Genomic DNA, 13,720 nt, shown 5'->3' on the forward strand with positions numbered 1-13,720 from the left:
GTACAGAAACCAGTTAATTGAAGTAGGCCTTTGCCTTTGCAAATGCTCTGCTTAACCACCACCTGTGGCCAAAACTACAAAGCAAACCAAATGCGGTGCAGTTACAAATCCTGTTGTAACATCTTGATTACATACATACAGTCATCAAGTGTTGCAGATAGGACCTCGAGCATTTTAGGAAATGAATTAAAAAAAAAATTGATCAGTACAATTGCCGGCTTCAGCTAGTCCTGTCAATTATCTTTGACAACACTGTCATTGTTCACACAGTTAACACACATCAACCATGCCAACAATGCCTCGACATTTTAAAAGGGTCAAAATTAAAACTTCAAAAAAGGAAAACAGTTTAATAGGAGACAAGCAGCTCGATCAAAGAGACATCAAAACACAACTGGTGTTCTGAAGGAAGAGTTGAGCATCCAATATACACAGGGAGAATGGATGCCAACACAACTCATTGAGGTTGGGGCAGCTCATATAATTGGACATGCAAAGATGCCAGTTACAATTCTCTAAATCAACAATAATTTAAGACTGATGAAATGAAAGACCACCGTTCCTTAACTTGATCAAATACCAAGATTTGAATTGTCAGTGGTGGAGGAACAGTGATAAACTAGAATACTCTGGCTCCAATTAATTACTGGCAAGTCCTAGTTGGAAGACAACAAAATAAGAGGAATCAAAGGCTGAATTAACTCAGATGATACACCTTTAGAAACAAATTGACTTGAAATAATTCAGTTGATGCTCATTTTAGATACCCTTGCAATTCATGGATAATATTTCAGTAAACTGAAGGCTACACTTGCATGCAGATTAATATATGATTATTTTTCCTATGTCAAAGCATTTAACTCATCAAATCTCTGCACATGAAAGCAAACTTCATGCTCTATTGGCAGATATGAGGGATGCAATATTTTAGCAACCTTCACAAAACAAATGAAGCCTCTCCTTAAGAAAATGCCATTTCCCAAAGAAATTCCAGACAAATACCAGAGAGCAACTATTGGCAACAAGACAAACGACAACAGATCACATCAGGCCAGTTTGTTGTCATATACACCAGAGTGTAAGGAAACTCCTCATTCACATGGTAAACAGCATAAATGCTAAAAAGATAAATGCAACAATAAATACGTGGGAAAACAGCAGAATTGTACAAGATTAAAGTGCCATCTGACGTAGTACAAAAGAAATAGAGGTACAATGACGGACAAACCAAATGAAGTGGAGTTAAGAGTGTATGACAGCATTCTCGATTGAGGTGACTGGTTCAGAAATGAGATCATAGCAGGGAAGATGCTGTTCATAAATCTGGATATCTGAACTTTTAAGCTCCTATATATATTCTCCCAGAAGGCAAAAGGAGAGTGGCCAGTGTGGCAGCATCCTTGACAATATTTCCAACTTTCCTGATACAATGCACCATGAAGATGGACCTGATGGATGGATGGATGCAAGCGACAAGCCTGTGATGGACTGGGCTGTGTTCATCACTTTGCAGATTTAGACAATAGCAATAGTAGAGAGTTGCTGTTCATAAATCTGGATATCTGAACTTTTAAGTTCCTATATATATTCTCCCAGAAGGCAAAAGGAGAGTGGCCAGTGTGGCAGCATCCTTCCCGGGAAATAACCTTTCCAACTTTCCTGCTCTGCAAGGTGCACTCATGAAGATGGGTGGTGATGGAAGCTTTGATGCAAGCCTTTATAAATCAAGCCTGTGATATAGAAGCTGGGCTAATGTTCAAGGCATTGGTGAGACCAAATTGGAGTATGGTGTACAATTTAGGTTGCCCATCAATGGAAGGATGTCAACAAAATAGAGAGAGTACAGAGGAGATTTACTAGAATGTTGACTGGGTTTCAAAAACTAAGTTACAGAGATAGGTTGAATAAGTTAGGTCTTTAGTACAGAAGGTTAAGGGGGGATGATAGAGGTCTTTAAAATGATGAAAGTGATAGAAAGAGTTGATGTGGACAAGCTTTTCCCTTTGAGAATAGGGGAGATTCAAACAAGAGGACATGACTTAGAATTAAGGGACAGAAGTTTAAAATATGAGGGGGAATTTCTTTTCACACGGTTGGAATGAGCTTCCAGTGGTGGTGGAGGCACCATGTCAAAAATAAATTGGATAGGCATATGGATGAAAAGGGAATGGAGGGTTATGGTATGAGTGCAGGCAGGTGGGACTAAGGGGAAAAAAAAAATTGTTCGGCACGGACTTGTAGGGCCGAGATAGCCTGTTTCCGTGCTGTAATTGTTATATGGTTATATTATATGGTTATATTCTCTCAGGTGCTTAATAAAATAAATTAAAGCTTTTACACATTCTGGATCACCATGTCAACCATGTTGAATTGCCACCCTCTTGGTTGAATTGAGCCTCCAACTTGTTCTGGAATTCATTCACTCTGATATTCCAGCAGAAATGATACGTATAGTATGGGATCCTCCTCCTTGAAAGCCTTGAATTTGCATTTTAGCATAGTGGGAATTGTTTTGACGGTCCAAGTTCCAGTGGTTATCGGCTTCAGTCACATGATACCGGTCAATTAGCTATCCCGCCCTTGCCACCAATATGAAGACTAAATAATCCACCAGCCAGAAAAGAAAAAGCTGGTTAATTAAGACAAAATCAGGAGGAGGAGGAGAGTCATGCAAGGCATAAACACAGGAGCAGACCAAACAGACAAAATAGACCATCGGTTTTGGGCAAGCTATTTCCACCAAAACAATTTCACAGGCATTCGCTTCGAAGAACATGGCTACTTTCAGCCACAGCCCTAAAAACAGACCTTTCTAAAATGCTTTCCCGAGACATTAAATTTATAGACACATTTTCATCTCACCAGCCAGTGGAAGTAGTACTTCCTGGACTACCTGGTCAAAATTCCTCAACTTGGAACACCTGTCAAAACACCTGCCACATGTTCTACTGTTAATAGCTTGGTTTCCCAGTACAACCAAAGACGTGCGGCAAATCTGTTCTGCACCCTTACCATGGTCCCATTATACTTTCTGAAGTAGTGTTTTGCAAAGTAGAATACACTATACAGTTAATTAATTATTTCAGCAGAGGCCTTAAATTTGTACCGCTGCACAACACCTCAGTTTTGAACCCACCATCTTGTGGAGATCTTCCGTCGCCATTTCTATGGCAAGAAGTCCCCACACCTCAGTAATGAGTCTTTATCCCACCCACAGCACTCCCCCTCGTCACCCCCGTCAGACTTGCACCTTTCTCGATCTTTTAATCTCCATCTGCCGCTGTGATACCGACTGTGTTGACTTGACATTTGCACTCCCCTTACCTACTCCAATCTCACCCCCCACCGAAGGTGCATCCCTCCACAGTCAGTTCTAACCCCAATACTGTCATCAATTCCAGTGCCTGGACTGTAGTCTGGCAGACTCACCACTGCCGTCTCAAGCAGAACTGCCCTTGTTTCTGCCTGGCCGAATACTTTGATTCCCTTCCATCTCCCTTTGGCCAATCGCTTCCCATCTACATGCAGTACACCTCACATGCTCTTCACCACTTCAATGACTTTCAACTCCTTGGCCCACATCACCTCTTGTTTGTCATGGACATCCAGACCCTCTACTCCTGGAAAAGAGTAGACCTCAGGGCCCTCCAGTTCTTCCTTGAACTGAAACACAATCTGTTCCCCTGAAGCATCACACTCCTCTCACATGAGACCCAACTATGCCTGGCCTTTTGTTGGTTATGTTGAACAGTCCTTGTTCCAGATGTACAATAGCACCATCCACTAATTTGCTCCGCTGCATTGACGACCACATTGTGGCTGCCTCGTGCAGAACTGACAGATTTCAATTTTATTACAAACTTACACCTTGCCCTCAAAAGCACTTGGACAATTTCTGACACTTCTCTCCCCTTTATCAATCTCCATTACAGGGGAAAGACTATCCAATGACATCTACTACAAACTCATCGACTTCCACAGCTACCTCGGGGATATCTCTCCAACCCCGACTCTTGGACGGACACCATTCCTTACTCGTTTTAGAGCACAACCAAACCTTTACCACTGATGATCAGGGTCAAGAGCTACGCACATGGAAAAGGCAGCACCAACAGTTTTTCCTTAAGTCTCAACACTTATTTACAAGTATCTTGTCTAATATCTGGAATGGGCAGTTCATCATTGGGGGGGAAAGCTTGAACAGGCTGTACTTGTATCCACTCAAGTTCAGGAAAGTGCAAGGGGATCTGACTGAAATTTTAAGGGGTTGAAATTCCTTTTGAGGGAGGTCCTAGAACTGGATGTTATCCATTCAAAGAGGTGAATTGTTTTTCCTGCATTGCGAGCCTTTAGAGATACAGCACAGAAACAGGCCCTTTGGCCAACCAAATCCACCCCGACCAGCAATCACCCCGTACACTAACACTATCCTACGCAGCAGGGACAATTTAACCGGCCAATTAACCTACAAACCAGCGTCTCTTGAAATGTGGGAGGAAACTGGAGCACTACATACAGCACCCAATGTCAGTGTTGAACCGGGGTCTCTGGGGCTGAATGACAGCAGCTCTACCACTGCACCACTGTGCCGTCCTATGGAATTTTCCTCCATAAAGTGCAGTCAAAGAAAAGCTCAGAACAATTTAAAGCCATAGACAAATGGTCAGCGGGAGGGACAGGAATGCAGAACGATGTCAGACCCATAATTATATGGAAATATATTGCTATTACTTCAACACCTTCATACGGATGCACCTTCGTTGTAGAGAACACGGCAGTTTCAAACAGCAGCTCACTGCCACCAGCTACTCATGGACACTGGACATGGCGAAATCAAAGCCTGACCTGCCAGTAACATCCACATGCCATAACTGAAGAAATAGTGTGCTACACCAGCACTGAATGTCAATAACTATATAACAAGAAGCATTCAATCGTATAACACCACAACACCCAAAAATGATTAGTCGTTTACCAATTTGTCAAATAAATTTGCCACAGAAACAAGCCTTTCAGCCCACACGTCCAAACCAACCATCAAGCAATTTATTTTACCACTACTCCCCTTTGATTCTCAGCACTTTTCATCAACTCGCTTCCAGATTCTTGTACTCACCTACAAACTTGGCACAAGGTTCAGCAGCTAGTCAACTTTCCAACCTGGAGGGCAAAATTAGCCAAAAAGGCAATCAACATTCCTGAAACTGGGAATACAAACCTGTCTTTACTGTGATTGAGTTCAAGCTATTGTGTGGTCTTATCACAATAAATCAGTAATAATGCAAAGTGTTGTTTCTCCCTTCAATTATCCATCCCCATACAAAACAAAATAAAACAGCAATTGTGCTGGGAACCCGTTTACCTGGAACATGACCACATTAACTAACTAACGTAGTAGCCATTTTGAGCAAGGGAATATGACAGTTCCGTTCAAATGCTGCTGTAATAAACTTGCCACTTGGTGTCACTGCACCCCAATCAAAAATACAGACAATGCACCAAAATTAATTGAAGCCACCTGACACTAAGCATCAAACTGAACTTCAAATAACTCCATCAAAAGTGTTTGGTTCTAACATTATTATATGTTCAATACCGGGAAATGATACATGTAATCAGACAATTTAATTGCACAATGCAAAATGTTTTAACCAATTTTGCCTTCTCCACGTGCAGTAGTCATTATTCATATTGCAATTTCAGCCAAGAGTAATGCCAAGTGATCTGACCTTGCAGGAAATCACAATCAATACAAAATCACATTTGCACTTCACTGACATAGTTGCACCCTTGAGTCAGCTCCTGACCATCAGCAACATAAACTCTGATTTCACCCATATAGTTTAGAGATACAGCACAGAAACTGGCCCTTCGGCCCACCGAGTCCACACTGACCAGCAATCCCCAGACACTAAAACACAATCCAACACACTAGGGACAATTTATACCAAAGCCAATCAACCTGCAAACCGGGTGTCTTTGGAACATGGGAGGAAACTGGATCTCCCAGGGAAAGCATACGTAGTCACGGGGAAAACATACAAATTCCGCGAGGACAGCACCCGAAGTCAGGAACAAAACAAGGTCCCTGGTGCTTTAAAGCAGCAACTCTACCTCTGCACCCCAGTTGGCAGAATCACTATCAGCAATCACACCGTCATGGCCTTCATTGTTGAGCTGGCAGCAAACACATTGTTAAACCAGTGCGAAACTTTAAACTACATTTGAAGTCGTTTCTGCTCTACCTATTTCTTGATTGCATCAACTGTATCCACTTCAGTTACCTCTGGAACTCTTTCAAAAATCCTACTTTTGTTTGAGCAATGCTCTCAGCCCTGCCTCACCTCCCCCCTGACCCGTGCTGGCATACTCCACACTCCCCAAATTATTCTGAGGATTGCCACCGCCAGAGAACAAAGCCACGGGAGGATATGGCCAAATAAACCCAACTTAAAATGTACATTAGAGCGTTAGTTATCCTGAGAGGGCGTGCTGCACCTCCCTAACCCAAGGGCACTCTGGCTTATGGTAGCATACATTGTCCAGCCAAGATCCATTTACTGACAGCATGCATTTGGAATCCTTCCTGGTCTGAATGGCTCAGCACAATATTAATCACTTCATTTACCTGCTAATTCACTTAAGCATTACATACAAACAATTTTGGTGGTTTAAAGTTGAGCGGTGCGATCATGCAATTTTGAGATAGGTATTAGAGCAAATAACATAAGCACTGGACTCAACAGCATTCACCATTTCTCACAAATCTTTTTCCTCCTTCACACCTCATTCTTTCCTAGGATCCTGCCTCGTTCCAACTTCCTAAAGGAGTTTATCAGCAAAGCCCAGAGACTAAGCTGTCAGGAAAACAAAAAACAAAAGCTGGTTTCAAAAGTAGATAATATTTTCCAAAGTTCCAGCAGACCAACACTGAACACTTTCCCAACTGGCCAGACTTCCAGGACAGATGCTGTCACTATTTCCTTAGTTTTAGCCTGGGACTTTCTGCTCAGGTTTACACAAAAGCACTTAGTGTGGGAAAACGAGAAAGAGACGAGGAATGCAAAGAACCAGAGCATCTGTTGATCAAAATCCCTCACCAACATGCAAAAAACAGATCATCAAGACTCAAACAAAAACAATTTTAGAAGCAAGGCAATTTATTCTCAAGTTTCATTTTAAAATGCAAAAATGCAACACCCCTTCTTGCCAAAGAAAGCAGACATATCAATGTTTAGCTGAGAGATACAGCTTGGAAACAGGCCCTTCGGCCCACCAGGTCCATGTTGACTATTAATCACCTGTTCATACAAATCTCAGATTTACTTATTATTTATACACTAGAGGGAATTTTACCGAGGCAAATGAACCTACATACCCACACATCTCCAGGATTTGGAAAGAAATTGGAGCACTTGGAGGAAAACTGGAATGCAGAATATGCAAACTCCACACAGATAGCACATAAAGTCAGGATTGAACCTGGGGCCCTGGTGCTCTAAGATAGCAGCTCTGAGATAGCTATGCCACCATGTCCAAGTTCAAGGGCTCAAGGGTAAATGGTGACTGCAGCTAATATTGGGAATCTTACTCTTAATTGTAACCTACATTTACGACTGGCATTTTGCTCCTCGAACTCTGTTGCAGGTTACTTACAGATATAGGCACTGTGAGACAGCTTACAAAGCTGCACCTCACTGCTCCAGCCCACCAGCACTGTGTTCATTCTTCCTGTGACTGCACTAGTTTATCCAAGGTGCTCCAGTTTCAACCGTCGTCGCAAATAACTGATAGGTTGCTGTACATTGTCCCGGGTATGCAAGCAAGTGCTAAAATTGGGGTGTGATTGGGGGTGGGGGTGATTTAAGAAATAAACTGGGTTAGGTAGGACTGGTGTAAACTGGTGGCAAGGCAAAGGACATGTTTCCATACCATACTTCCCCGTAACCTGTAACTTTATATGAAATGGCTTAGACACTTGAGGGAACTTGTACTGCAAGAACAATGTTGCCCCACAAGACAGTTCATGTGTCAGCAAACGTGTACAGTCCTCATCATTATTCATCCAGTGGCAGATTAGGTACCGGCTCAATCAGATGCTGATTAATAGTTCTTTCAGGATATAACTTTGGTATATACTGAGCACTTTGAAGCAGGACTTATGGCAAGTCCTTAGAAAGAACTGGAAACTGGACCAAAACTCTCAGCCACTGAAATTATAACATGCCGCAATGATCTGTGCCTCGTAACTTCCTTGGAGGTAAAATGAATCTTCATGAATCGTCTCACAATTCAAAAGATTTAATATGAACCCTAGGGGCAACTTTGACTCAGAAGGGGGTCGGTGTATGGAACCAGGTTGAGGAGGAGGTAGTAAAGGCAGATATAACAGCGTTTAAGTGAGACTTGGACAGGTACATGGCTAGGCTACGACATATTTAGAGAGATACGAGCCAAATGCAGCACATGGGACAAGCTTTGACGGGGCATCTTGGTTGGCATGGCCAAATTGGGACAAAGGTCCCGTTTCCATGCTGTATGACAATCTCCACCCTTGGGGAAAAAAAATACCATTTACCATATCTATACCTCATAATTTTATACATTTCCATCACGTCACCCCTCAGCCTCCGATGCTCCAGAGAAAACTATCCAGGTTTATCCAACCTCTCCTTACAACTAATACCTTCCAATCCAGGCAGAATCCTGGTAAACCCCCTCTGCTACCCCTCCATATCCTCCACATTTCTCTGGCAATGCATGACTAAAGCTGCACATTATTTCAAATGTAGCCTAACTAAGGTTTTGTACATTTGCAACGTGACTGTCCCACTTTTACAAGGCATTTGGCTTCCTTGCCTCCCTATCCATTAGGGTGTATTCACTAAAGGTTTACTGCACCCTCGTAGTTCTTTGTCTTTCAAAACATAACTCACAATATCCCTGTGGATACACCCCACTCGTCACAGCAACTCAGCCATTAAAAGTACAGACGTTGTTTTATTACACCAAGAACATAATTAGATTTATTGTTAACCATCTCCAAAATACTAAGGCGCCCCTTACCTGCTGAGTACATCTCTGCTATCTGCCCAACTCCTCAAAGCTGGGCCTGAAATCAAGGGTTTGGTTCGGTCTCGAGTCAAAGATATGATCATGGGATCCGAGGCCAGCGTGTATGTCAGGAATAAGAGCAGATCCATGTCCACATCCAGCACGGGATGCAAGTGTACATTTCTGCTCCCCACCGATCTGTTCCTGTATAACACTGTAGAGCTCGGCTGATAATCCCGACCACCATATCAAAAAGCTATTTGGAAGAGCTGCTGCATGCACTTTGGACTACAAGACTATTTGAATCACTACCCTAGCACCAGCCTGTATCCCGTTCCAGTCTTATAAACAGGCAAATATATAACATGGTGAATCCTCATGTAAAACTGAGGCAGAAATGTATACTGGTTTGAAAGTATACAGAGGAAAAATGTCTAACATAGTGAAGTGAGGGAGTGGGAATGATTTGTGTCTCAGCACATGACTATAGACAGGGGAATCTGGGTGTCAATACAAAAAGCTACAGGTGCTAGTTTACAAAATTGATCAGTGCTGGAGTAACTCGGCAGGTCAGGCAGCATCTCTGGAGAACACGTGGCGTTTTGGGTCAGGACTCTTCTTCAGCATCTGGTTGTGTACAGTTAAAATGCATTTCATACAAGTGACGTACAAAAGGGATTGAAATTGTAAATATGATATCCTCACAAACCAGTAGCATATAGTAGGGAATGTCAAGAAAACATTCCCCTATCTCATTATTGAAGTAGCTGTGCTATACAATCACAGCTGTTAGGACAATGTTTTTGGACAAATTTGAAGGAAGAAATTAGTTATTTGGTTTGCAGGTTTCTGATCCACACCTTCTAATCAACAGATCTGAAAGACAATGACCACTCTGGAACTAAATCTTCCAGGTTGTGATGTCAAAACAGAAACAAACTGCAGATGAAACAAGAACAATTTAATTCTAAATCCAGACATTCTCTTAGTTTCATAGAAGGTCTATTTCCACAGCCTAAGTGGATGGATGAAGGGGGTGGGGTGGAGAAAGGAGTACCAATCAACTTGGAATTAGAGTTAAAGAGAGTGCGGTGTTATTTCCTCAAATGTTTGTGAATTGGTCGTTGCGATAGCCTATGGTGAAATTACCAGATTGGTATTACTTTGGAAAATAAATCTGCAATATTTTTGACAAGGGACAGGGGATACAAAAAGCAGAAGCAAATATCTTCTGAAGGCAGGAGGGAGCAGGTTTGGGTTGTCTTGTCAGCAGTCAGCCTTCAGCTAACTTCTGAAGTTGAAGCCTATTATCACCAAGTGTGTTGCCAGAACCCAATATCTCTCCAACCCATTCCTTAGTTCAATGACAGACTTGGCTATTTCTGCCTTTAGTCCATGCATTTGCAAGTACTGCAGCATGGGCATCTCAACAAGACACCCAAGTTACTTTAAGCCACGATAAGGGGCCGGGTCAAGTAACAGAACACCTGAAACCGGTGAGGGAATCAGCATTTGAGAAATAAAATTCTCAACATTATCCATTTGGCCTCTCCAGCCCATACTCATTGTCAACTGTCGCTCCTAGTTTGCAGCACCACATGCCTGTAATTGCGATGCAGTAATTGCATGTGTTGGGCACGGCCTTCAAAGTACAATCAAATTGTAGCCGAGTACCATGTACAATGCCCAATCACTGTACAAATACTCAGCACAGCAATGGACACAATCTCTTCACACTTGTCTCAGTGCAATAAAAAATATATAAGGAGGCATTTTAACATTTCCTTTGTATCAAGTAGAAATGACAAATGTTATTATATTTCCTGTAACCCATTGAATATGATTTACCTCACTCAGTATAACAGGGGACAAACATCCCACTGCCATTTCCTGCAATGGTGCATTGGGGAAAGCCCCCATCAATTTGGCAGCAGAGTAACAAGTTTTACTATTCTTACCCGTGCCGCTATTGACGGGATGCTTAGTGTGCAAGTTTACATTTTTCATCTTAGTTCTTTATTGTCTAGTGACACTCAGATGCGGGCAAGACCCACTTAACCAATTATCCTTTTCTAGCAAGTGTCACATCACATTCCAGTCTCCAATGGGATCAGACATCCATTGATGTACCATTGCCACCAATTGTCAGCAGGTTGTGTGAAGTAAACCCCTGCATACAACATAGCGTACAGTATGAATTACAGCTGAACAGTTCATTCAGTCCAGTAACTAGTTTATGGGCTTTAGGGAGCAGAATTGTAAAGGCCACAGTGGGTGGGGGGGGGGGGGGGGGGGGGGGGGGGGGGGGGGGGGGGGGGGGGGGGGGGGTGTTGCAGGCAGTAGATAAGACTATTCGGTCAACATTTTTGTTGGTGCCACTTGTGTGCTGCTGAGGTGAGGTCTGCTCCATGACTTTACCTGGTTGTACACAAAACAAAGCATTTCACTGTACCCAGGTACATGTGACAGTAAAGTATCATTGATTCTCTGCCCAGTCCACAGAACTGGTTAGAACATCTGCTTACCCACTCCACCTTAAACCCGACTCCAGCTCTCATTCAGTTAACAACTATTCATGATACACAATCCTCAACTCAAGACTGGTTTATTTTGCAGCACAAATAAATCTAGTCCAAAGACAAGCATGTATAACAACAGTGACGAAACCTCAAAGAAAACCATCATGTGAAGTGCCACAAGACACTCCAATGATGTAATAAGGCTACGTGGAGACAAGGTTCTTTTTATTTGCACTGAATGGAGCGTTTACTAGCAAGACCGAGGGAGTTTCCGCAAATGGTTATTTTAGTTTTAAAACACGTTTTAAAAAAAGTAACACCGAATAACAACTTCAAACTCAGGGAGCGCTCACGCTTTAACAAAGTGAAATCAGTGTGGCTGCATGCGTGTGTCATGTGTGTGTGTGTGTGTGTGCCGAATCAATAGCGTTGCAGCGCACCAAACCGACGCAGCCCACACCATGAACTTCAAAACTTTTCTTAAAAAACAGATGTTATCCCAACGTACAAGAACAAGATGAAACTTTCTCTGCGAACTCTATTAAACAGTGCGATCCAAATTTTCGTCTGTTGCATGTTATTTTTAAGATCACAACTAATGAATGGATTTCTCCCCAGACAAACAGTGACAGAAACTGCTGCCGTGGCTTTTCTGAGGAAAAAACCCAGGGTTTAACACACCCGTTGGATGTAAATATGAATCACCAGTCTTTTGACTAAAAAAAGTTTCCACATTGTCACTTCCACCGTGTGATCTTTTCAGTTCCCTTCCTGACATTTACGATACTACTCGTCCAAGTTTAAAAAAAATGTTTTCATTTTTCAAAAGAAAGAAAACCACGAAGAGGGAGGGGAGGCGGAGAAACCCCCGCAATCCGGCACAGACCCGGTCCAGATGTGAAACCGCTGTGCATACTTTTTAAATTATCCTTCGTCGTACAAATAGTGCCGAGGCTGCGGGGGGAAAAAAATCCACGAAGTTTAACAGAAAAACAGCGGGGAAAAGTGCATGGAAGTTTAGAGTTGGTACCAACTCCGCTTCAACAACACTCCTCAAAACTGAAACTTTTTTTTATTCGCTCGGGTCTGTGGCAGAGTTTTAAAATGGAGAATCAATCCAGCGAGGAAATTTATTTTAGTTGGTTAAAAGTTGTAACTAGTTTTTTTTTAAAGACCGGGGGGGGGGGGGGGGGGGGGGCGGTGTTGAAAGGGTTGGCTGGAGTGAATGAGAGTCTCTGGGTAAGGGAAAGAGTGGAGGGAATAGTAATGGAAACAGTGGAGGATAGAAAATCGCTGCCCAAAATCCCGGGCATCTGAACAGAAAAAAGTTTTAAAGTTTCTATTTGAAGTGCGTGCACCCTCGCGCGTGCTCTTCCGCGGGCTCGATACAGGTTGAGACCCCGATCCGTCTTCCACCACCACCCCCCACCCCCTTCTCCATCGTTCACTTGGAGCCCGCGTTCTGGAAGTCTGTCAGAAAGTTTGTCTTGAGAGGAGGGACGAGAGAGGCAGGGAGCCGGGCACGGGGCTGGCGTGAGGCCGGGCTTCCACCTCCTTCACAGGCACGCTTTACCTGCTCCGCAACCGATTCAGAAATGTTGCCTGTCTCCCCCCCCTCCTCCTCCCCAGCTCAACAAACCCACCGTCCCAGCTCCAACTTCTCTCACCCACTGACCTGCACAGACAGCAGCCACCACCACCAGCACACCCCAAAAGTGCCTCCAAAGCCGGCTGGCTCCCATCTCTCGGCAGCTCCCTCAGAGTTACACTCCTCATAGAAGCCGGCTGGGGTAGAGTGGAGGGAGTTGCGGTGGTGGAGTCCAGGGAGGGCGAGTTTCGGTACTTGAGTCCAGGGAGGGCGAGTTGCGGCAGTGGAGTCCAGGGGAGGGAGGGAGGGCGAGTTGCGAGGCGCCGGCGGCCACGGCCGCTACAATGTTGCCGACATTGGAACTCGGAGTAACTTTCTGGGCGGTCGCGTCACCCGCCCGCATTGCTCCTCCTCCTCCTCCTCCTCCTCCGCCCCTTTCCCCTTCCGCCACCAGGCGCTCCACCCGCTGCCAACCCCGACTCGCTACTGTCTGCTCATCGCCCCTTTCAACAAACAAGAACTATTTAGCTTCCCTCCGCTCTCTCGATCCTTTTCCCCT

General features: G+C 43.7%; 1 protein-coding gene across 1 annotated transcript in view; it reads right to left on the reverse strand.

The window, feature by feature from the left end:
* The window catches only part of LOC129701053 (neurogenic locus notch homolog protein 2-like), a 147,622-nt gene extending 134,108 nt beyond the window's left edge, over positions 1-13,514 (reverse strand). The window contains exon 1 of the mRNA XM_055641999.1: positions 13,249-13,514. Coding sequence (XP_055497974.1) covers positions 13,249-13,315 — 67 coding nt within the window. The 5' untranslated portion in view covers positions 13,316-13,514. The remainder of the gene's footprint in view (positions 1-13,248) is intronic.
* Positions 13,515-13,720: the final 206 nt, after the last annotated feature.

Source organism: Leucoraja erinacea, chromosome 10, assembly GCF_028641065.1.
Source record: "Leucoraja erinacea ecotype New England chromosome 10, Leri_hhj_1, whole genome shotgun sequence".
Lineage (NCBI taxonomy): Eukaryota > Metazoa > Chordata > Chondrichthyes > Rajiformes > Rajidae > Leucoraja > Leucoraja erinaceus.